Source organism: Lutjanus erythropterus, chromosome 8 (assembly GCF_056507025.1).
Source record: "Lutjanus erythropterus isolate fLutEry1 chromosome 8, fLutEry1.hap2, whole genome shotgun sequence".
NCBI lineage: Eukaryota > Metazoa > Chordata > Actinopteri > Lutjaniformes > Lutjanidae > Lutjanus > Lutjanus erythropterus.
The window spans coordinates 19,810,001-19,835,781 of NC_139324.1; the positions used below are offsets into that span (position 1 = coordinate 19,810,001).

A 25,781-nucleotide genomic window follows, 5' to 3' on the forward strand; every position below is an offset into this window, starting at 1 on the left:
AGCTGTATCGATACAGTAACGCAGATAGCGTACCCACAGTAGCGTGACACCCGGCCTAATTTGCAGTTAGTATACAAGAAATAAAAGTACTAGCTGTGTAATCCAAACACTTCCAGTAACTCCAGAGCCTTATAAAGTCCAAAAGTCAAGAATTATAGAAAAAAGATAAAGTCAATCATTTCCAAAATTCTCAACATGTTTTTTATCTATTCTTTAATGACTTTTATATAACACATAACATGGAGCTAAACTGTTTTGAGTGGACCTTTTAAAGTGAAAAAAAACATTGACGTTGAACCCTGCCGTACTGGACTATGACAGTATCTACTGTGATATTTCATGGTTAATTATTTTGTTTTATTCTTTTTATTTTAGTTTATTAAAGGGCTGTTACTGACTGCTGCATTTGTTTGCAATTGTTAATACATAATTCAAGCATTCATTGCCATTTTTACTTCAAGTACTTTAATCCAATTTATATGAACAAAAACACATACAGTTTATAATTTAATACAATAAAAGTTTCTTTATTTTTAAATTTCACAATAAATATTGTATTGTGGACTTTTTATCGTGGTTGTTAGAACATATTAAACAAACTTAAGACAACAACCTTGAATTACCATTCTCAATTAAACTGCACAAAAACCAAAACTACTTCTGCAGTAATGTTATACTTTAAATTTGGAGCTGGAATTGTTTCATGAGCATCTGCAGTGTTCTTCAGCTGTGCCAATTTTGAAATTCATTGAGGGATCTGGAGATTTTTTTTTATTTAGGTAGTTTTAGGTATTAAATTTCCCCTTCATAGTTTCACTACACTCCAAAAAAAACCATATTTAGTATTAGTGTGGAATTGGGGCACTGTGCTTTCACTTTTTCTGGGTTGAGAATTCCTCCAGGCAGTGAAGTATCTCTGGTGGGTTTTGGATAGGAATAACTGTAAAGGCAAGATAACTGATCAATTTATAATCAATTTACAATATCAGAGCAGTAGAGCAGTTTACATGATCAATCGTTGTTAGTGACACTGAGGGAGTGTTACAGTGTTGCATCCTCTGCGTCTGTTTGTGTGTGTGTGTGTGTGTGTGTGTGTGTGTGTGTGTGTGTGTGTGCAAATTATGATCCATAACTCCCCACAGTGAGCCACATGGCCTGGTCACCATGGGACTGGACTGCTGCTGTGTATGGATGTGTGTGTGTGTTTGTGTGTTGTGGAGCCGTATACATTTAATGTGTTATTTTTTATACTGTTTAGTTTAGAATTTGAATAAGATGGAGCCTCCAGAAAGTGAATCGAAGGCTCTCACACTTCACACACATATTAATACTAACATAACATATATATTTAATTTTCTGTGTGTGTGTGTGTGTGTGTGTGTGTGTGTTTGTGTGTGTGTGTGTGTATTTGTGTGTGTGCTGGCACAGTTGGTTGGTGAGGGCATGATGGGAAACTCATCTCCATCTGGAACCAACCAACATGCTACCTGTGACGGGCAGTACACTGTGTGTGTGTTTGTGTGTGTGTCCCTGCGCGCACAGTAACCCTGTAGGTTCTGTCAGCTCAGATCAGAGTCATCTTTATTGGGGTGGATAGAAGATCTGTCTCTCTCTGTTTCAATTTCATTTTTTTTATTTCCACTTCGTTGAGACGGCATTTGAAGAAAACAATAGAAAAATTAAAGCTGCAAGCAGCGATGAACGGGCCCTCGCACCCCCGCGCCTCTCGGGGGGCCGGCCACCGCTGCTGAACACCTAAGACTCCTTCATGTTGAAGACAGGTGTCATGACATGGTTATGGCAGTGTAATGAGAGTCTTATACAGACCCCTTCAAATAAGTCTTACCCAACTTTTAAAAGCGACCAAATGCTTATTGTCTAATTATTTTGCCCCCAAATGGCCAAATATCTCTTCATGTAGCTGTGAAATATATTTTGATGGGAATAGATCTGTAAATTATTTTGTTTGGTGAACAGTAACACATCATCATTTTCACTCCTCCAAAAGCTTTATTACTCCACTTCATAGGCATGTGGAGACAAGATGAAAACAAGACACATTTTGGGTAGAAATAACAGAGATAACTGGAGTTTGAGGTGGGTTGTGAGATTAACCAGAATCTAACCTGTTTTGCAGATGTGTTTGATTCTGAAAACACACATCTGTAAATATTCACAAAATGAATACAAAGAGCAGAGAATGAAGCAACAACACCAGACAGATCGCTGCCTCACAATCTGTGACCCTGACATATGGACGCTGGCCTCTGCGGGTGGAAGTGGGGAGGGTGGATTTGGATGTTTTGTATTTGATAACAGCAGGAGGGTATTTCACAGAGAGGTGGGGTTAATCAGCTATCATCATATATAAAACAATTTTCTGATGGATCTGTCCTCTCTGAGTAATTCAGAGCTGTTAACTTTATATTTTAATACTGTTGGGTTTTTAATTTTTTTCTGCTGATATTTCTGTTGATGGATGAATAATAAAAACGAATGGATTTAAATTTTTATGTTACTTAAAGTTGATTAATGTACATTATTTCATGAAGGAGTTTGTTTTTTATGTACCGATGTTTGTTCACTTGCTGTGACATGCGTCTGTCCCTTCAGCTTCTTTCCCTTCTGAAGCTTGTTGATCTTAATGACAAAATACATTTTTTATGTGAAATACACAAAGAAGGGCTGCAGCTAACAGTTTTCATTATTGTGTAGTCTGACAACTGTTTTCTCATTTTAATTATTTGATTGACAAAATGTTATAAAATAGTGAAAATGTCCATAAGTTCCCAGAACATATGACCAAGCTGACATCTTCTCACTTTGTCTGTAGATGTTTGGTTTAACAGAAGAGAAGAACAGAAAAGTTGCAAATTCTCAGATATCAGAAGCTGGAACCAGCAAATAGTTTTATTCTTATAAATATCTTTACAATTATTCAGCGATAGAGAGCTGAAGTGAGACTGGATATTCTGGGTTCTTTTCTAGTTTTCATAAACTATGCTAATTTGCTTATATGTGAATATGCTTTTCTTAACAGTATGTTGTGTGGCTAGCTTTATATGTTTTGAGAAGGATAGCAATTTCATGCAAACATCCTGAGGTGGTGGAGCAGCCACAGGGACGTCTTAGGGACAATGAAGGAGGAATAGAATATTTGAACTTTTATCACAATTAGTGTTAGCCATTTTTATTGATTGTAATTCATAGTAATCCTAATTTGATCATTGATGGCTATGAAGACTTTATCATCCCCAAACATAAAAGCAAAAAATGACTCATACATGTGTGAGTCATGAGGCTAGCTTTGTCACAGCGGGACAGACAGGACTGAACACTGTATAGGACTTTAGATTACAGAGATTACAACTACACAGTCAAAAAACTGCAGCAGAGGTTTTCCTTAATTCCTTGAAATTTGTCCAAATCAGTAATGTGAGCACTGAGTTACAGAAGCTAGTGGAACGGAGGCTAGCCTGGATGTGGCTCTCTATTTAAAAAGTTGCTAATTGGTTATTATTATTATTCTTATGATGATGATGATGATTATTATTATTATTATTATTATTATTATTAGTAGTAGTAGTAGTAGTAGTAGTAGTAGTAGTAGTAGTAGTATTATCATTATTATTATTATTATTATTAGAATTATTATTCTATCGTGGACTTGCTGATTAATTGATCAGTTGTTTGGCAACAGGCTGACTCTGCTCACTCAGCTGGGTCAATGACAAACGTGGTATGACAGAAATTAAATCTGCGTGTGTGTGTGTGTGTGTGTGTGTGTGTGTGTGTGTGTGTGTTATGTAACTCTGAATGTACTGTCTGAGCTCTGCTGACAATATCCTCAGAGGATTGGATGATTAATCTGACATGGACCAATCAGATTTCAGAATTCCTCCCTGATTACACTGACTAATTGACAGGTGCTGCTGTACATCCTGCTGATCAATGGATTAGTCATTAATACAGTTAATGATATTATGTAATGTGAGTGCACATGAACCAGTAGCAGTTTGATACACTCATACTTTACAGAACATCTCCTCCTTGCATCATAAGTATACAGATAATGTTAGTCACAAAAGTGAAAACTGTTGACAGGTTTTTATTATTAGTACAGTATGTCGGTTGGCCCAGCACCTCTGTAGATACTAAAATATTTCAACAACTCATAATGGTCGTGAAATTTTGTAGTCTACAGACATTCATGGTCCACAGAGGATTAATCCCAATGTTTTAGGTGAACTCCTGATTTATCCTGTAGCTCCACCACGTGTGGTTCAGAGTGACTTTTTTTTCACAACTATTGATTGGATTGCCATGAAATTTAAACTTTTTTTGACATTCATGGTCCTGTGATGGCTTAATGTAATAGCTTTGGTGATCATCTGTCTTTTCTGTCTGTTTCATCAGGTGAAATTTTGAATTTGTCTCATACTTTATGATCAAATACCTGCAAAACTTAAGACATTCTCATCAGTTAGTAAATGTTAGCTGACAATTATGAGCATGGTAAACATTATATCTGCTAAACATCAGTGTCTTAGTTTTGTCACTGTGAGCATGTGACTCAACCATTTAACTCAAAGCAACACTGTAGACTCTGTAGAGTCTTGTTTCTGCCACTGTAACAATGTCCATCCCTTGATTTTCACAGAAGAATTCAGATCCTCTTTCAGGAGTTGTGTGTTAACTCTTTCTCTCTGTGTGCAGGCGAGGTGTGTGTGCTGCAGCCAGGTGTGGTGCTGCTGCAAGATGTGTATGCGGTAAAGGTGAAGCGGCGGCGAGCGATTGGCCAGCAGTCTGGGGGAGCTGTGCTCGGCGTGGCTCTGTTCTGCTGCAGGAGGAGAGGGAAGAAGCTGGAGGAGGACACGCTGCACCTCCACAACGCCTCTGCTGAACACACAAACACCTGGTACAACACCTTGAAGGAGCTCCTCACAGGTAACATGCACATTCAGATGGTCATACAGTATGAAGAGTGAGCACAAACAATTGTGGGGGGTTTTTTTTATGTATTTTTGAACTTGTCAATTTCAGCAGGTGAGTGTCGTTATTTTCAGTTGGCTATTGAGAACACCTTTTTTACCCCAGGATAGTCTACAGCAGTTTACCAGAACATTAATTCAATACAAAATATAATGGAAGGAGGATTTACATTTTCTTAGTGTGCAGAGACGTTGAGAATTGTCCACACTTTAATTACTACTCGACCATTTTTTCTGACAAACGATGTTGGTGTTGAAGGGTGGTTGTAGCATATGTGGTAGAGTTATTACCTTATTAATCAGTGGTAGTTTGATTCCTGTCTCTTCCTGTGAAAAAAACAAGACACTGAACCCCCCAGAATATCTTACTGTAATAAATCATAAAATGACTATGAGATCTAATCAGAGATTAATGAAACATGCAAAGTTGAAATACTCGCTTCTCTTCCAAAAACTCTATAGCAGCAGTGCCCACCTTTAAAATTTCCATTGGGGCCCATAACTCGTGTTATTGTTTGTCCATTTCACATTGATTAGGGTTCAAATTAAGGCTGAATGTTTGTCGAATGAGTTAGTGTCTGTTTATGAGTCATCAGAATTCCTTAATAATCTTTTAGAGGGAGATGTTTACAATGGTTTAACTGAGCAATATGTTCATGGACTCGCGCAGGCAGTCCCTGAATGCCAACTCCAGAGTGAATTTTCAGAGAAGTGAGCTTCTGTTTTCAGGATAATGGGCTTAACTTTACGTTGACAGACAACTGACAGTCATAAACACCTAATCAACTTACAGTGAAGGACTTGTTGTCATTTGTTAATGTCAGATTACAATGTTGTACTCGTCTTGCCCTCTGCGATGTTCCTGCAGCCTGCCTGAATTTCCTTGTCTTGGGAGGAGGGGTCTGGGGGAAACAACTTGCTTCAACCACTGATTGTATATTAACTAGGATCTCAACCTATTTAACATATCGTATGGTTCAGACTCGCTATTTGGACTGCAGTACTCATTTTTGAACATGCAGTTGTTATATATTACTCCTTTAAATCACAGATACCTTACTTGGGACCTTAACCCATCGCTCCACATGGAGTATCTGTCAAAACTATCTGGCTGATGGCGAGATTAACAGTTTCGCTATGTTACATAAGAGCTGAGATACACTGGAAACATGACTCATTACTTCTACTGAATGAACGTCATACTGTAAGATGATTATGCTCACAAACACACACACACCACACACACTCTGGAGTAATACTGTTATTATTAGCAGTAACTGTCATTGTATGCATGCACGTGTTCATCAGGTGGATGGATGGATGAATTTAAGTGTTATGGTAGGTAAATACATGGTCCAATGATCTGATATGAAAATAATACAAATACATTTGTGTGTAATTCAACTAAGATTTAATGTACAATCATAGCAGATTTTATATAATTTGTGATTGTGCATGAATTAAATTGTTTACATTTTGAATGGCAGTAGTTAAATAAAATGAGTAGCAGTTTTTTGGGCAGAACCAAAGCCCTGAAAGGAAAAAAAGCTCCATAGATTATAATTTCATTGTGTTCTATCAACTTGTTCATCGCTCAGTTTAATGAAGTGAGTTACAGTTACATCAGGCAGTAGAACTAATCTGCTAATCCACCGGAACAAAATGACAGATTACACACACACACACACACACACACACACACAGTCGCACATGCATTCAGCACTAGTCAGTAACATGCTGTCAGCAGTTGAATCATGTTGTCTGCAAGAGAGATTAGGTAAAATACTGTCTAGGACTTCTCAAAGTCCGGCTCAAGGTCCACACCCGGACAGAACAGCAAGTCAATCCAGACCAAGCACATACTCGTGTTATGCTCCATGATATTGTAAAAAAGTTATATTGTGATTGTTTAGTCTGAAATTGCAATTGCGACATGATTAGTGGAAATTTTTACATCAAACGTTCATTTTCACTGAAAAAAAATATTAAACTCATTATTATAATAATGCGATTAATTGTGCAGCCCTACCTGAAAATTATGCTGATGTACACTACACTCAAATATGGCCGCAGTAAGTGATTGTTGAACATGTGATTCCAAAACTATTGACATTAATGTGCTGCTATAACAGCCCTTACTCTTCTGGGTTCAGATAGAAAGTAGAACTAGTCAGTATTTTATATTGATTAAATGTCTTTGTGTTATGCGAAAGGGGTCACTTGTAATAACAAACCCAGAGAGAATTATTGTCCAACTCTGCTATTCCCCTCAGCTCTTCTTTCAGCTACCTCTTTCTGCCTTTTGGCCTGCAATTTTACAGTTTGTTTCACTTTCAACAACTCTCCTCAGTCATTTCCAGCTACAACAGAGAGCTGTTTTCAGCAAAATAGTTTTGATAAACCCACTGCACAAAACCTGCAAACAAAGTAAGTGTCATTCAGTAACAAACGGGCCATATTTTCTTTTTAAAGAGACTGAATATTGGACTTAAATTCATCAGGTGGATACAACCATGACTCCAAATGAATGCTGATGTTGTATGCTGGAAAAACCACATTTTCTACCAACAACTTTATAAGCTGACAGTATATCAGTCTTGTGTTAACAGCCTTTTATAAAAATGTGATTTTTTTCCCCTTCCTAAACTTTCTAAACATCTCCCTTCACATTGTCTGACCCTAAAGTGTTGTTTCCTGTAAAAATAAAATAAAATTGCATGAATTGAGGCAACCTCTACCTCAGCATCAACCCCACCTCCCTGACAGGACCTGTTTAATAAAGTCCTGGATGTTGCTGCAGACTGAAGTTCCCAGACGCTGGTTTCCCAGGTGCATTGTAGTGGGCGGTGCCTGGCTGACACTTAACACACAATAGAAATGTTGGAGTGCTGTGTGTATGGATTTATCTCACACACACGTTTTACACTTCAGATTTTTTGTGTTCGTCCAACGACGTCGACTCCAACAGAGATGTTACAAGCTATCCATAAATGATGAGGTTAAAGGTCTCACACACATGCTACCATCGTCCTGTCACCATGGCATCGGTCTGACACGTTATCGCTGGTCACCTGTCTGTCTCTCCGTCTGTCTGTCCATCAAACAAGATTACCCATGAGGCCCTGCAGCAAAGTCACAACTTCTTTAAGTGTTTGTCTTTGGCCTCACACTCGCATATGTGAATGGCTCACAGGTCGCGTGTCAGCTCGCGTGGTCACACCGCACATCAAACTGTGACGGCTTTTGTGACTTTACACACCGCGACAGAGGAGACTGTGTGTGTGTGTATGTGTCAGTGGAAGGTAAACACAGTCGGTTGCTCTGCTGCTGTGCGGACATTAAGCCTATTTTCCAGCCAGAGGTCAGTGTGAAAAGCGTATTGTTGTGTGAATCGTGGTGTTACGGAGCCACTGCAGACACCACAGCCACTTCTTAACCTTCGGGTCCGAACATTCAGCTGCACAATTGTGAGCACAGGGCAGACACTTTCTGTTTCCAGAGAGTTATTCTGTGCAGTTTGCTGTGTGAAGCAGCTGCAGAACGTTGTGCAGAGAGTGAATGGCAGTCAGAGTGACAAAAGGCGAGCAGTGATGCTGTATAGAGTGTGTTTCCATACACGCAGTCAGACGGCGGGATGGATTGACTGCAGTTGTTTAACAGCACAACAGACTGACAGGCCGGCGGCGGCAGTCGAGCTCATGGAACAGCCGGACCGAGCTTGTCCGGGCCACTAGGGGCTGCCGCGACTCCTCCCAAATCAATTGTCTTGTCAATCCAATGTCAGTTTTCTGCTCTTGTACAGACCTGGGTTCACAGTGACAAAGTGAAATCAGTGAGAGGTGGCAGCGGTCGATTAGGTGGTACTGTAAGGTCAAAATGACACACCATCAACACCCTGCGGCCAGTAAGGATGGGGTTCAATATCAATTTATTGAATTCAAATCCAATATCATATTCATCGTCGGAATCCAAATCCTTTTAAATCTATTTTCAAATCTTATCAGGTTTGCCTGTCATCATTTGCACCTAACTAAAGGCTAAGAAAAAGACATGGCAATGCTGAAGGAGGAGTAGAAATATAATTTTTTGTGTAGGAGAACCTATGGGGTCACGAAACTAGTGAAAAATGCAAAAGGTCATATGTAGACCTTGTGGTTTGTCTGTTCTGGGCTACTGTAACATGGAGGTGCAACATGGCTGCCCCCAGAGAAGAAGATCTGCATTCATTGTAGATATAATCAGCTCATTCTGAGGTAACAAAAACTCAATAATTCATTGATTGAACAAAAACATGCTTGTGGATATTATATTTCTACCATATTCTGCCAATAAATTCCCCTTAGTATTACTCACTGGATCTTTTAATGTATATTTGATTATCAGACTAGCTGAAGATTGATTTTCTGTCCATCAACTAATCAATTAATTGACAAACGGTTTCAGCTATAATTGAGACTTTTCTCTCGTAAGAAAACAACTTTTTTCTCAAAACATTCTGACTTTATTCTCAAAATCTCAAATGCAAAACAGAGAGTTGTCACGGAGGAACGTAGAATGCAATTATAAACACCAACAATATTAGTTTAGCTGATGGTTTTACCACCGGAGACTCTCCTAACATGAGTCCAACACGACCTGGTGACAAAACGGTGACCATTTAGAACACTGAGCTGTATGATATTATTGCTCTCTTCTAGTTTGTCTCTTTTAACAGAAGAGACCGTTTTGTCTGAGGAGGGTGCCTCTATAAAGTGCTTTATAGCCCTGTGTGTGTGTGTGTGTGTGTGTGTGTGTGTGTGTGTGTGTGTGTGTGTGTGTGTGTGTGTGCGTGTGTGTGTGTGCAGCTCTGTGTTACATATTAACTGGTGTATCCGAGAAGTCAGTGAGTGTTTCCATAGTGACATGATGAGAGAAACCTGTCTACCTCTCTGTCTCACTTTTAAATTTAGGTTGATGGCTATATTAGTTTATCAGGAAACAGACTTTATTGTGCAACAGCACACATTCATACCTCACTCCCAGTTAATATACAGGAGGTCAAAACCTTGTGACTTACCTTGTATATCACACTGTTAGTAAAAGTGAGAGAAAGAGAGAGAGAGCTTTAAACATTCCCTTTTACCCTTGCTAGCTATGTGGCAACACTGGTTGGAAAGTCAATATGTCTACCACTTTGATGTAGGTCCAGATAGATTCACATGACAGTTTGTACATCAGAATCAGGTTTATTTCCATGTAGGTTTATGCATATGAGGAATTTGCCTTGGTGTTTAAGTGCCTAAGAATAAACATAGTAAGTAAAAAATAGAAAGAGAGATAAAACCCAGGTACAGCAAGTCAAGAAGCAAAAATAAAAAATACAAGGGAGGGGCATGACTCAAAAAGTTTGTGTTCAGGGTGTGAGAGGTTGGCTGCAATATTTCTCACTCGTCTCCTGGAGGGAAGGCAGATTGCAGCTGATCACCTTTTCGGCAGAGCGAATGATATGCTGCAGTCTGCCCTTGTTGGCAGTTGAAGCAGCATCCCAGATGGTGATGGAGGAGTTGAGAGTGGATGATGGCGGTATAGAAGTGCATCATCATTGTCTTTGGCAAGCTGAGCTTCTCTGGCTGCCCCAGGAAATACATTGTCCACTGCCTTCATTTGGTGATGGAGCTGATGTTCAGCTCCCACTAGAAGTCCTGGGTGATGATGGTGCCCAGGGAGTAAAAGGAATCTACACTGTTGACTAGGAAGTCACACAGAGTGATGAAGTCCACAGCCATATCCACTGTCTTCAGAACACTGAGCTACAAGTCCCACACAATGAGTTGTTGTCCATGAACTTTGAAGTGGAGGGACTTCCTGACAGCATCATCTACAGACCTGTTGTCTCTGTAGGTGAACATACATTCATGGTCCCCAGAGGATGAATCCGTCCACCTTTGATGATCTCCTGACCTCCTGACCTTTCCCCTAGTACCTCCAGTAGGTTAACGTTTATGGTTTAGGTTTACGTATTGACTGATATGGCTTGGCAACTGTTGAACTGCCATGAAAGTTGGAACTGGCGTTCATGTCTCCCACAGGGTGAATTTTCATGACTTTGGCAATCCCTTAATCATCAGATCAAAAACTAATGACATGTACATTGGTGTTTGCTGTTTTTATTCTTAATTCTAATTATCAAGTGCTAGCAGGCTAACATGCCAAATTAAAATGGTAAACATTATACCTGCCAAACATCAGTATGCTAGCTTTGTCACTGTAAACATGTTAGCATCCTGGCATTAGCATTTAGCTTAAGGTATCACTGTGCTTAAGTACCACCTTGCAGAGCTGCTAGTGTAGCTGTAGACTTGTTTCAGCCTGGAACCTTGCAGACCCAAATGAAGTTGTTTTGTTTGCTAGCACTTCTCTAGTAGTCTGTCTCACTGGATATAGACTGCCTGTGGGTATAAGCCTCCCATTGGCTGTGTATTTCAGGTGGCTTCCACCATCTGCAACCTACTGTCAAAATCCCAGTCACTACATGAAACAACAGAAACCTCCAAGCCACTGAAAAAGGCAAGTTACCACCTGGGTTGCCAATGCTATGAATGGACACAAGCTTGCAGCTGTTACCTTTTCCTTTGCAGAGACTTAACCACTTTGATGTTGCATAAAAGCTTTATAGCAATCAAACAAGCTATGTGAAGAGTGAACCACAGCCTCACAGTAATATCAACAAACCGGTATGTAGTATACAGTCAGGTAAATCAGTTGGCAAGTTGGCTGGACAGTAGAGGTGGATGGTTATGAAGTACATTTATATGAGCATTGTACCAAGTAACTCAAGTAACTGTATTTTACTTGAGTATTCATTTTTTGGAAACTTATGACTTTTACTTGACCACATTTAAAGGACAAATATTGTGCTAGTGACTCCACTACATTTATGTGAAGGTGTGAAGGATTATCTATACTTTGACTCAAGAAATGAAGTTCTGTAAGTTTTCTGACTGCGTCTGACAGTGGATCTACTATGTTATGCAGCACAGCTACAGGGACTTTCTGTGTCTGTGTTCTTTTGGTTGGCCTTAACTGAGTTTAGATGATTTACATCGTTCCTGCTGGAGTTGGCATTACTCAAGTCACAGCAGAGGTGGTGAAGGAAATGTTATCATAACTGATTGTCAGATTGCAGTTGACAGGTACTTATCAATAGACTATAAAATTTGAGAAAATAATAAAGAGCAAAAGACTCATCGTAATTTCCAGGAGTCTGAGGTGACATTTTGAGACAGCTTGTTTTGAACAGTCAAGAGAATGTGATTAAACTGGATGTTTAATGCCTTAAATTGATAACCACCAACCTCAGATTGAGTCTGCACCAAAATATAGTCTGTTTTCGTCAACAGCACGCAGCAACTCAGTCCTTAGTCATCTGTCAGAAACTCAACACTTCACCTTGACAACACTGGGATTGTTTACCATGGTAACGTTTTAGTAGTGCCATAGCAACCTGCTGCTGACCGAGGCTGGGAGATGATCTGATAGATACTTGATCTCTCTACATCTACCTGTCTGTCTGCCTTTTGACTTAGAAAAATATCAACAAATGCAATGAGATCAGCACATATGTTGTCTGTGTGTGAGAGCATCAGTCATGCTCAAGAACAAAGAGGCCCGTTTTAGGCATTCAGGCAATCTCTGCTACAGGTAAATAGTATACTGTAAAAAAAATGTAAAATTGCCACACAGTTGGTCAGTAAGCCATGGGCAAACACTGAAGTTTTTCACCAATACTTGCTTGTTTTTGAGCATTAAAAGTATGACAAATTGGTTCTTGTATAGACAACTCTCACTAGAACATTTTGATATTGAAGAAAACTTAAAAACATGATGATTCTCAAGTAAGTCTTGAAATATAGACCATGATTTCTACTAAGCAGCTTTTGACTGTGTTGATAAACAGCCAAACTAAAGTACATAACTTTCTGTTGTGTGTAGAGCATCATCATGCATGCATCTTCCAGGGTCCTTGAGCACAGGATGCTGCAGCAATACGAGACTTGAAAACCAGGATAGAAATTCAAGTTGGTGACTGTATATGCTGTAGTGTTTTGGGCTTAAAACGGAATCACATTGGTTAGAATGGTGTTGCACCTACATCTTTTTGAAAACACCAAAAAAATGGTTGGAGCTTCTGGTAATGGTGGGGGTCCACTAGTGGTGGGGGTGCTGGATAACTCCTGACAGGAACTCCTGAGAAACTGGTCAGAGCTGTGGGGTGGAGTGATGGCAGGAGGTGCACTGTGTGTATGTGTGTGCGGGGTCATTAACAGGGCGAGGTCACGGCCTTTTGGGAGCAGATTATAGTAATGAGCTGGATAATGGAGCTGGTGTGTGTGTGTGTATTGATCTGTGCTGGTCTATGGGGATTTATAATGCGGTCTCTAAATCTGCCTAATGATGAGCTGTACAGGGGGTCAGAGTGTGTGTGTGTGTGTGTATGTGTGTGTGTGTGTCTGTAGTTTGGAGTCAATGCCATGTAACCAAACACATACACACACAGACACACACACAGCAGTGTTGGTGATGTAACCGATATTCTGAATATTTATCATCAAACAGGCCTCCTCCAGCTGTCAGACAGTACACAGGTGTCTACTTTTCTAAGTACTATCTACATTTTATCCATTCTGATTTGTACTAGTTTTTGAATTTATGTGACATATGCAAGCTGGTAGCTGATCCAAACTAAGGTCACCTACAGGACTTTAAGCTGTAGTGTATTTCTTAAAATGTATTTTTTGGCGTCAGTGATGATAGCACAGTGTGTATTGATCAGTGCTTATTCCAGACAGGATGAACAGGGACCAGAAAAGGTTTATAATGACGACCTGACAGGACAGTGTCAGTTTTAGTGCTGCAGTACTAATATTATTTTCATCAGTTGATTATTGTTTCAATTAACACATACAGTTAAATGGAAAGTGGCTAGTGACAAAAGTGTATGAGCCGTGGACACTATTGTTTTCACCCTGTCATTGAATATATGAGGACATTATATGATGGATCCACTTTCCACAATTCAGACACTCAAATTTGGCCAGGGGCATATAAGTTGCTGCTGGGAAGTAGTAGGGTCCCATTTTGACCTGATGATGTTGCTAAAGAAAGAGTTAAATGATCATTTAAGTCATCAGGATACTTTTAATGAAGTCTGTCTTGGAAACAATTTTTTAAAAATGAATCTAGAACATGTTGAGGTGTGTGCTAGAGGACAAGCCACGGGATCACCAAAGTCACCAAGATACATTCTTTTCATTATCTATTAAGAGTAATTGTACTTTTTGTACACTTGTGTACAAAATAATCATGTAGTGAAAGTCTGCTGTTGTGCTAGACTAAAAAACATTTTACCGTAGAACATCAAGTTAAAATGTAAAAACTACAGATGACAGACTGTTTACTCTTTTCTATTTTCAGCAAAACTTAATTGACAATGAACTTTAATATTTGTTGCTACTGTTTATGTGTGTGCACAGGGTTCAGCAGTCGTCCCAGGTATCTTAAGGTGTTCATCAACCCCAGCAGCCACAAGAAGGAGGCTGTTCACATCTACAGAGAGCATGTGGCTCCGCTTTTCAAGATGGCTGATGTCCGCACTGACATCACCGGTCAGTCCGTCCTCTTGTTTATCTATTGATCATCAACAAATATTAGTGATTATTATTTTATACGATAGACTGACAGTGGCTGGGGGCACTACACATTTTTGGGTGGTATTTGTGTTTATTTTATGTATTGTATTATTTCTAATAATTTCTAATTGTGTTGTTGCAGAGAAGACAATGTCAAATCTGTGTGTGTGTGTGTGTGTGTGTGTGTGTGTGTGTGTGTATAGAGAGGAGGTCCAAAGGTCAGAGTTAATGGCAGTCTCTGGTCGCTAGGTAACCTGATACAGGGGGCGGAGCTTAGCCCATCTGTTGTGACAGGGAGAGAACCTGCTCCTCTCCTCTCCTCTCCTCTCCTCTCCTCTCCTCTCCTGCTTCCCTCTTATTTCCTCTCTCCTCTTTTCCCCTGGTTTTCTCTCCTCCCCTTCTTTTCTCCTCCTCATATCTTCTCCTCTCCTCTCAGCAGATGGTGTGATATCCGTTGTCCCACTTTTTTTTGGCATCCATCGAACACACACTCGTGTACATGTGACCACACACATGCATGAACACTCTATCTCTGTCCATCTCAATGTCCCTCCATCTGTTTCCCTCTCTTTTACCTTCTCTCTCTTGCTCTTTGTCTATCTGTCTGTCTCTCTATCTGTCTGTCTCTCTTTCCAGTGACAGAGAGGAAGGGTCACGCTCTCTCAGTGATGAAGGAATGCAAGCTGGATGAATATGATGGGTTAGTTGTCTATTATCTCTTATCTCTCTCTGTCTCATCACTTTCTGCCTCTTCTGTGATTTTAAATTGATTTCTTCTAGTTCTTCTAGTTCAGTTAATATGAATTGGAGTTGCATGAGGTATTTTGTCAATTAATCAATTAATAGTTTCTTGTTTTAAAATGTCAGAAAATGGTGATAAATGTCATGTCATGTGTTTCCCAAAGCCTGAGGTGACATCCTCATCCTGAAATTGTTTGATGCACAACCCAAAGATATTGAGTTTGCTGTCAGAGAGGAGTAAAGAAAAAACAGAAAATAGTCATATTTAAGGAGCTGGAATCAATTTAATAATTGATTTTTTACTATATTTAGAATGTTGTCACTGCTTTACCTTGCCATCAGACAGCCTGTTCCAAGGGGAAACCGCTGTTAAATAAAAAAACAAAAATAAAAAGGGTGTCAATTAATCAAGGTCTTTAATATGTCACTGTCTAATAATTCCCGCCATTCAGCAACTTATTATATATTGTATTATTGTATACTGCAATATTGTATGTCTGTCACAAAATCCCATGGCACACCTGGACTTGTCTCACAGCACACCGGTGTGCTTAGGCGCATCATTTGGGAACCACTGATGTAGAAAATGTAAAAAAAAAGAAGTTGTGTTCTTGTATTTCAGAATAGAGGTAGTTATTCCTAGTATTGTTAGTGTGATGTGGAAAACTGTAATGTCAGACAGTTATTTCATTTTAAGATAATCCTGTTTGGTTTACATAGTTGTACAAGTAAGACAGAGGCTGGGTTTATGCCATATTGTTTGTATGTCAAGAGAAAAGGCTTTTTAGGAGGACTAATGAATTTAATATAACACCATCTTGTTACAAAAGTCTGGGGTTTCTATAACCCTCGTCAAATCTAATTCCAGTCTCTTTACTGATAGACTGCCTGGGTCCAGTGCTTTGACCGAATGTAGAAATGGAGTGTAATGAGTTAACAATTCAGTCTGTAATCAGGCAAACTGAGAGAACTGATGGAACTAAATAAGAAAATAATGCATAATTTGTATGAAACTGTAAGCTCCCTTTAAGTCTACAGTGGAAAAAAAAGTCTAACATATCAAGCTAAATAAAGGCCCCGTGTCTGATTGCCTTTCACCCAAGTGTAAGGTAATGTTTACATAAAAGTTGATGTGTTATTACTGTGACATTGTCCTTCCCTAACAGACTCAACTCAACCAGGTAATTAAGTAGCACTTTACTGTCAGTCTGACACTAAAACACACTGACCCAGAATGATTACACACACACACGCGTGCGCATGCATACACACACACACACACACAATCACAGACACACTGACAGGTGAGGTCAAACACCAACTGTTAATTGAGCTAACCTCACTAATAAAAGTAAATAAAGATTACTCATATGTTGCAGTACTGAAACAAATAATGCAATAACAGCACTGATCAAACACTCATAACTGTCTGTGATGGTCTTTATGTGTGTGTGTATGCGTGATGCGTGTGTCTGTGAGTGTGTGTGTATGAGTGTGTGTGTGTGTGTGTGTGTGTGTGTGTGTGTGTGTGTGTGTGTGTGTAAGCAGCTTTTGTGCTCAGCCCTCATAAAGCTTAATGTGCTTAGAGAAGATTAGCTTCGTTGCTAAGCTAGCTGCTCAGTGTGTGTGTGTGAGGCTGCTCTGGTGAGGATTTGGTTGAAACCTACATTTGCCAATTAGGCTGGCTGTCACCGTGGTGACCGGAGCTTCAAGTAATCCCATCCACAGTAGGATGGGGAAAGGCGGAGTCTGTTTACCTCGCGTTTACTGCAAAACTCTGAAGATGAGCATTCTCGCTTTTCAGTGAGCTCCTGAGAAGTACTAGCTACAGTCCTAACATTGATTCCTTTCAGAATGAAACTCATTTTGTTCACATTTGCACCAGCTGCAAACATTTCTGTTTGTATTGTCGTGTTTAAATCTTAGTTTTCTTTCACTGCTTATGCAGCAGTTTTTTTTTAAAGCTTTTGACTTAAGACATGAGCACTGAGCCTTCTATTGATTTTTTGAGGTGAATGAGATGATTTCTGTCTGGATCAAAATAAATCGTTCTACTGGACTTTTGTTGTGAATCTGAAGTTTACTGTTGGGACTGGGTGTCATTTTCAGCTTAACTGGGTTTTAGTACTGATACCAAAACAATACTTTACTGACATTGTGAAATAAAAACATGCTATGAAGTTATATTTTGTTTTCAAGTCAAGGTTTTCTCGTGATAAATGTTATTTTTTTTATCAAAATAATGCACTCTGAAATTGGCTGCATTTTCATTAAAATCAGGACTGTGAATTTGATCAGACTTTCATTGTCAGCGTTATGTACTTGACAGTTTTCAGTGCTACAAACACATTTTGGCTGGTGTCAGAAACATATTAAGGTTTGATATCCGACCCTACTGAGTGCTATTGTAAGTAAGGAAATCCTCAGCTATGGCCACGCCCCCTGCTGGATGACCATGTATCTGAGGAAACCATTTTCTGAGTGTTCACTGTCACTGGATTTCTGTATGCCATCAGAGGTTAAGATCACTGAAATTAAATGTCTTTAACTTCACAATAAATGTTCAGAGGATAGTTTTATTTTACCTACATGACTGAGACAACTCTACAAAGACAAATCACTTTGTCTTTCTGGCTGTCCGCCTGTCCTGACAGTACTTTGTCTCTCTACGTATCTTTCAGGGTGGTGTGTGTTGGTGGGGATGGTTCGGTAGCGGAGTTGTGTCATGCTATGGTCCTCAGAGCTCAGCTTGATGCAGACTCTCCAGAGAAACCAGTGAAACCAGTGTTGCCACTTGGAATCATTCCTGCTGGTGAGAGAAAGGACACACACATATGGATCCACAGCATGTCGATCCACACACTGTGGACCAACACTCTACAGAGACACTTTTATCCACGGTATGTAGAAACTGTCAGACAGGGTATTTTATTGTCCGTCCATCTTTACAGGTTCTACAGATGTGGTTTCCTGTTCTGTGCATGGAGTCAGAGATCCAGTCACTGCTGCCCTGCACATTGTCCTAGGTAGGTTCTACCTGTAGTAGATCTGGAGCTACAGCATCCTTGGACCATAGTCACATTATCTTTGGTGGGTTTATACCTGGTCTGTATCCATAAGAATGGGCTCTACTTGTTTTAGAGCTATAATTGCATTGTACTGAGTGGTTCTACCTGCTCTATATCTATATTATGATTGCCATGGGTATATTCCACATGTTCCAGATATATAGTCCTAACCCTAACCCTAACTGCACTTGTTCTAAATCTACAGTCACATTGTTCTGGGTGGGTTCTACATATTCTAAAGCTACTTTTGGGTCATCCTGGATGTGTTCTACCTGTTGTAGATGTAAAGTCATAGATCTACAGCCCTGGGTGGGTTCTACTGTCATGGTGTACTGAATAGGTTCTGCCTCATGTAGATCTATAGTTGCATCATCCTTCTTGGGCTCCACCTGTTCTACATCTACAATTGCATTGTCCTGGGTGGGCTCTACCTTACCTAGATCTATAGCTGCATTGCACTGAGTGGTTTTCTTTGTGAGTTCTACTTCGTCTATATCTATAGTCACACCATTGTAGGTCAGATCTATGTTTTTTAGATCTAACGTCACTTTTACTCTGTGTATTCTACCTCTTAAACATCTATAACTACATTGTTTTGGATGGGTTCTACCTGTTTCATATCTATCTTCCCATTATCCTGGATGAGTTGTTTTGGACGTACAGTCACATTGTTCTAGGTGGGTTCTACCAGGTCTGGATCTATTGTCACATGGCACTGCGTGGCCTCTGCCTGTTCTAGGCTTTTAGTCACCTCTCCATCATTGTTCTGATTTAATTTATTTCAAGCAGCTCATGGAAAGCCAATCAGGAGCTTGTGTTTTTGTTGAGCTTCATTGTGATTGGCTTGTGGTCAGTCAGACTGGCAGCAGGGACAAAGTTTGGGAACAAACAAATGTTCAGACAGACAGAGTGAAGCAGACGGTGTGACTGGAGGAACAGACAGATGTCTAACAGCAGGATCGGTTTCACTCTTAATCACAGGTCTGCTCACTGTGGCACCGCCCCCTTCACACATCTCCCCGCCTCCTCCCAGGTAAACCTGCGGACCAATCAGCTGGCAGCAGGGCTTGCTTCTGTGTTTGAATAATAGGCTGTGATGAGATGGTGGTTCATTAACACTAATTAACACTGGAGCTGTCCATGTATGTGTGTGTGTGTGTGTATTTGTGTGTATGTGACAGATGGGAGTATTCAGTGGCACAAATTAGACCAATTCCTGAACAATAGAAAACAGTTAAAGTTCCCAGGTAGGAAGCTGTTCCCGCAGACACCAGGTACCTACAGGTGAGCTTAGATGTGTCCGTGACAACTAAGGTGGACGAACCTGTGCTGTCTGTTATGATGTCCCAAGGTGTCCTGATTCAACAAACTGATGATTGTCTATGTGTTATGACTGTATTTAACTCATCCTTGTTTTACAGTATGTTTGTGGTTGGTTTAACCCATGGTTAGTCAATTAAGTGCTAACAGAGCCTCAAGCATCAACTCTGTTGCTATGGTTACTTGCTGTTTAACAGAATTTCTGCCAACTTCTGCACTGTTCTGGTCAGTGGTCACCTTACTAAACTCATGCCTGCTGCAGTGTTTTTTTCTGTCAATACGTCATGGTTTTTATTGGCCCATTAAGCTCAATGGACTACAAAAATGCATATCAAAGGTTCAGTTTAATTCAAATTATAGGGCTACTCAGTAGGTCATTTTGATTTTAATATGTTGGTATGTTGTAAGTTAAATTACAGACTTGAAAAAAAAAAACTCATGAAGGCAGAAGTACCTCCAAAATGATTTATTTACAGTAATTTGAGTATTTGTAATTAGTTACTTTCATCCCTCCTTGTTTCCTCATTTCCTTCTCCACTGCCACGATCCCAGTGGAGCTGGAAACTGCTGATTCATATTAACACTGAATAGTGATGACCGAGCTGTTGTGCAGGGATATAGGAGAGCAATCAGAGTGGGGTCACCCCTTGTTATCGTCCTGCAAAGGAGTAAAACACAGAGTGGCTCAACAATGCAGAGGGGGTAAGCAGGCTGAACATAGATAACTATTAGATAAACTATTAGATTAATGGGCAGCTGTTTTTCAGCTTCTCCAATGAGAATATTTTCTGTGACAGTAAATCTTTGGGTAGTGGACAAAACAAGACATTTGAGGACGTCACCTTCGAATCTGGAAAACATTTTTCACCATTTTCAACTAATCGATTAAGAAAATAATCAACATATTAATTGGTGAGGAAAATAATCATTAGTTGCAGTCCTAACTAGCTTATACACACAGGAGATGCAAGTAATGCTGAGATTTGTCTCTTTAACTGTATTGGAACCATGACAGAGTAAACTAAACACAAAGCCCATTAGATAGCAAAGGACATACAAACTAGAGACCAGTATTTTCACTCTCTCATATATTACCTGCTGTTTGTTTGATCAAAATAAGCATTGGTCGCACCTTTTTAAGAAGAATTGCAGGTTTGATCTCACTGACACACTGACTGTGAGACTGCCCGTTTTAGGATTAAAGCTGAGATAGTCAGTGTCTCTCTCTCTCTCTCTCTCTCTCTCTCTCTCTCTCTCTCTCTCTCTCTCTCTCTCTCTCTCTCTCTCTCTCTCTCTCTCACACACACACACACACACACACACACACACACACACACACACACACACACACAACATGCCATATGGTGAGGAAATCAGATTCTATCTAGAGAGACAGACAGGCAGTCAGTCAGACAGGCAAGAGGGAAGACAGTAGTTCAGTAGGTTATAGCAGGTATGTGGCCAGATGGCATACTGCGTGTGTGTGAGTGTATGTTTGGTCTTGATGGTGAAATCAGGTTGAAGTTGATTAGATTTTTATTCCAGTTACTTCTATGGCCTGTGCTGCGTTCAAAGGCTGTGGGAAAACAAACAGTGAACAGTTTTGGGTTCTGAACAACATAGTGTCAACCAAACAGAAACCTGTAGAAACAGATGTTTGGCTATGTTATATCAGCACAGCTATTTGTGCATGTGTGCTGTAAAGGAGGAGTCATTTTTTGACAATAAAATTCAGTAACACTTTATTTGAAGGGGTGTGTATAAGACTGACATTACACTGTCATAACCATATCATGACACCAGGCATGAACATGAGGAAGTGTTGATGAATATTTATGACTGACTGTCACTGAATGTCATTTGGTCAATTATGTCATTTTTAATACAAAGTTGACATTGTTTGAGATGTCTTTGTTATGACAACTTGACATTAACTACTAATGACAGGTTGACCAATGGTGGCCAGTTTGACAGGGAATACAGTACCAAGGTGGTTCACTTGTTGGATTTGACTTCTGGCACACCGGGCCTGAGTCAGCTAATTAGGCAGATAGTTCCACTGCTAACTAGCTAGCGCAGCTAGTAAGCTGTAAGCTAAATCACCTTAGTCCTGTACTCTGTTTTCAAATTGGCCTTATAACATTTAATGATATCTTTATAACTTATATCTATATAAGTCCAAATTGTATCACCTTACTTGAAGTCCAGTAAATTACTCAGGACACTGTTACAAAGGAATTTGACAGTGTAATAGCACTTAGTGGCATCTTAATGACAAATTCAAAATGTACCACTTTGCTGAAGGTCAACGAAAATATTGATGACATCCAATGTCAGCTAAACACTTTCCTTAAGTTTAATGTCAAGTTGTCATAAGAAAGATATCACTGACTTTGTATTAAAAATGATGTAATTGTCCAAATTTCAAGACACATATTGTGGCCATCATTGGCTAACAGTTTAACAGTTAACGAGTTTCAGTTTTAATCAAATTTAACAAGCTTCATGTTGTTTTTCTGTTGGCTTAAATTTGCCAACAGAACAAACAGTCAAATCATAGCATTAATCATTTAAAGGATAATTTCACCCAAAAGCTGGAATCATCTTCTTGCTTTGGAAAACATTAACAGGAACAGATCTGTGTCATTTAATCTTCACTTACACTGAGAGGGATTTGTCCTAAATGGGGAATTTGCTGCTTCAAAGACCGGTCAGACTGGACTGTTACAGCCAGGGACAGTAAAACTGGACTGATATGTCACCAGAGACTGGCCAAACTGGAGCAATAATAACTAGAGACTGGTCACTGATTCCACTTAAGTTTATAGATTACAGACACACACACACACACACACACACACACACACACACACACTCCTGACCTCTTTCTGTCACCCATATTTGGAGTGCTGCTTCTCATGTGTATTAATGAGTTCTTCACCATACGACCACTTGGCCTTCTTATAGGTTGTGTGTGTGTGTGTTTGGCAGGGGGGGGTCGCCTAAGTTTTTCTAATGAATAATAATTAAAAATAGTCTTTCATCAGTGTTTCATTTCCTGCTTCATTTCTCCCTTTGTCTGCAGGTCACCTGCAGCAGGTCGACATGTGCAGCTTCTCGTCTCTCGGTCAGTTGGTGCGTTTTGGATTCTCCGCCATGTTTGGCTTTGGTGGGCGGAGCTTAGCACGGGCAGAGAAGAAAAGGTGGATGCCGTCATCACGGCGACGAGAGTACGCTTTGGTTAAGACCCTGGCTAGGCTGAGGTAACAGACAAAAACACACACATACAAACACATATGCACCTTTTTCTTTTTCTGCAAAGGTCCAAGGATAGATGTCATATTTTGTTCAGATTTAAAACTATTCAAATTTTACAGTCAGACTGACTTGAATTTAGTTTAAAATCAGTGTAATGTGAGCTCTAAGCATGGCTGTGCCTGAGTACAGTCTCACTGAGCTGCTAGCATGGCTGTGGCCTCACTACTTTTTCTGCTCTGTCTCCCTCAGACCAGAGGACTGTCAGCTGTCTTTTCTCCCTGTGAAGAAGTCAAATAGGAACTTGTTTGAATATCGGTGAGAAACACACACATGCACACACACTCTGGTTATATACAGACAGTATATTTTAGGCATTAGCACTGTGTGCAAGAACGCAGTATGTTGTTTCAAGGCTCATGACTCAAAGCTCTGTATTGGTGGCGGCTGGTGATTGTTTACTTTTGCTGGGCTACAGGCACAGAGGGCTTCTGCTTACACACTAACAACGCTGTTGTTTGGCTTTGTGCTCTAGGCTTTGACTCCAACTGAAGAAAACTGTTTCATTTACTCACCAATTCAATCAGACTTTCCATTCAACAGCTCAATTTGACTTAGACCAGGACAATTGAAGATTTATGCTGAACGAGCGTTCCTGTTTTTCACAATAACATACTGTCTTGACTTGGTTGTGATATCCTGCTTCTCTATTTAATGCTTCTCTTTTCAAATATAGTAGTTACTTCAATAAGTCACTTTTGTATAGATATTCACTGATCGACCGGCCAGAGGCCAGAACTGGATGGTTTTCAGTTTGACCGTCCATAACCGGTAGCCGACTGGTCGGCATTCGATATCTTGTACCTGTCAAATTCGCTCAGTTGCTCTGCAATAATCACAACAAATTGTAATATTGATATCTCAGTACTTGATAATCACTATGAATATTGAATCTGCACCCTGTTTTACTGGCCATGAAACTGATGTACTAAATAATTCAACATTTTTTTCTGGTTTACAGTAGAGAAATGTTATATTCGTGTTCATTATTGTCAGTGTGTCGTATTGATTCTCTTGATAAATACGAGTGTCTGTCAAGTTTAAAACAAAATTTGATCTCTCTGTCAGAGACCAGGAACAGGACCAGGAACAGGACCCAGAGTCAGGTGAGACCAGTACATGTCTGTCTTTAAACAAGATTAAAGAGCTAATTTTGATTGTTTGAAGTGTGGCACTATCAGGTAGTTAACCATAGTCAGTGTGTAACCTATAGTAGATGGTGGTCAACACACCTCGGGTTTGAATAACCATACAGGGGCACCAGCACGGACGCTAAGCGGTGTACTGCTGTGGACAGGGTTGGCAGAAAACTTATTTTAGCCACTGAAAAAAGGCCTACCTAAAGAAAATCTACATCGGTTTAATTACACTTTATTTAGAATATTTTCATCGCTTTACTATGGCGTCAGACAGCTTTTTCCATCGAGAATATTTTTTTTTAGATAATCTGCATATCATATTGGTTTCCTGTCTGAAAAGGATTTTTGACAGAAAGGTTAAGTGGTGAAAATATTCTAAATATAACATACACTTAAACTGATATTGATTGTTTTAGATGGAGCTTTTTTTGAAATTGTTAAAATATGGTTTGCTGTTCCAAAGCAGTGTATTGCTTAGCTTCCATGCTGGTATTCCTCTCTGCTTTTCCAAACTGGCGTTTTGATTGCCATCTACTGTAAGTGATGCAGTGACTATGGATACAAGCTCACTTCAAATAATCCAAACTATCCCTTTAAGAGTGTGGTTAGGAATAAAGTGGGTTCAGATTTCCATCTCTGTCACTCTTATTAATTAACTGTTTTTCTTTCTGGTATTGGTCCAGAAGGGGAGGAGTCCTGGACGACCAATCAGGGCCTGTATCTGAGTATCAGTATCATGTCCATCCCCTGTCTGAGTCCACACACACCTCAAGGACTGGCTCCCAACACCAGGTACATGGATGTACTGCGAGCAGTGAATCCTTCTGAGAATGTTAAAGTCAGCTGTGTTGTGACTTTGAATGCACCACACTCAGGTCATTCAGTCACCTTTGTTCTTGCTACTGAACATACTCTTCCACTTCCTGTCTGCGTCAGGTTGGCAAATGGCAGTGCAACACTGATTGCAGTTGGAAACACATCCAGGTCAGAGTTCATCAAACACCTGAAGAGATACAGCAGCTCTAGCGGACAGGTGAGAGCAACAGTCAGTCAACAGCCTGTCAGTCTTTACTGTCAGGACAAACTGGAAACCACTTTAATTCTAAAGTGTTGTTTAGGATTAGGCTACAAACTCCATAAACCCACAGTACACTACCTGCACAGTTACCAACTAGCTGGTGAACATTGAAACATTTGGGACCTTAATGCCCCACTGCAGCCAGCCACTGATGTTTTTAGGTTCTCTCTCAAACAGAGAATGGTAATGCTTTACGATGGCAAACAGATTGGCCAACAGCATTGGGATGGAAAGCGACAGCGCTCACTCTAGTATCAGTCATGGATTAAATTTTTTTCTACCTCCTTCATTGGAAAATGAGAACCTCAATGAGATGAGGGGGTGCTGACAGCAGGAGGCACTCAACCAGGAGGATGCTTTGCTATAATGCTGTCCTGGCTCACAGTGGCAGGTTGACTTAATCACAGAAGTCTCACACACATTTGAGTCAAGTCAAATTTTATTCATTTGCTCAGAGTCAC

At 39.9% G+C, this 25,781-nt stretch overlaps 1 protein-coding gene across 1 annotated transcript in view; it reads left to right on the top strand.

The window, feature by feature from the left end:
* cerkl (CERK like autophagy regulator) overlaps nucleotides 1-25,781 on the top strand; it is a 34,777-nt gene that overhangs the window by 5,020 nt on the left and 3,976 nt on the right. The window contains exons 3-12 of the mRNA XM_084724832.1: nucleotides 4,717-4,947; nucleotides 14,504-14,635; nucleotides 15,296-15,359; nucleotides 18,082-18,212; nucleotides 18,352-18,426; nucleotides 22,874-23,051; nucleotides 23,296-23,361; nucleotides 24,172-24,209; nucleotides 24,926-25,034; nucleotides 25,179-25,275. Coding sequence (XP_084580958.1) covers nucleotides 4,717-4,947; nucleotides 14,504-14,635; nucleotides 15,296-15,359; nucleotides 18,082-18,212; nucleotides 18,352-18,426; nucleotides 22,874-23,051; nucleotides 23,296-23,361; nucleotides 24,172-24,209; nucleotides 24,926-25,034; nucleotides 25,179-25,275 — 1,121 coding nt within the window. The remainder of the gene's footprint in view (nucleotides 1-4,716; nucleotides 4,948-14,503; nucleotides 14,636-15,295; nucleotides 15,360-18,081; nucleotides 18,213-18,351; nucleotides 18,427-22,873; nucleotides 23,052-23,295; nucleotides 23,362-24,171; nucleotides 24,210-24,925; nucleotides 25,035-25,178; nucleotides 25,276-25,781) is intronic.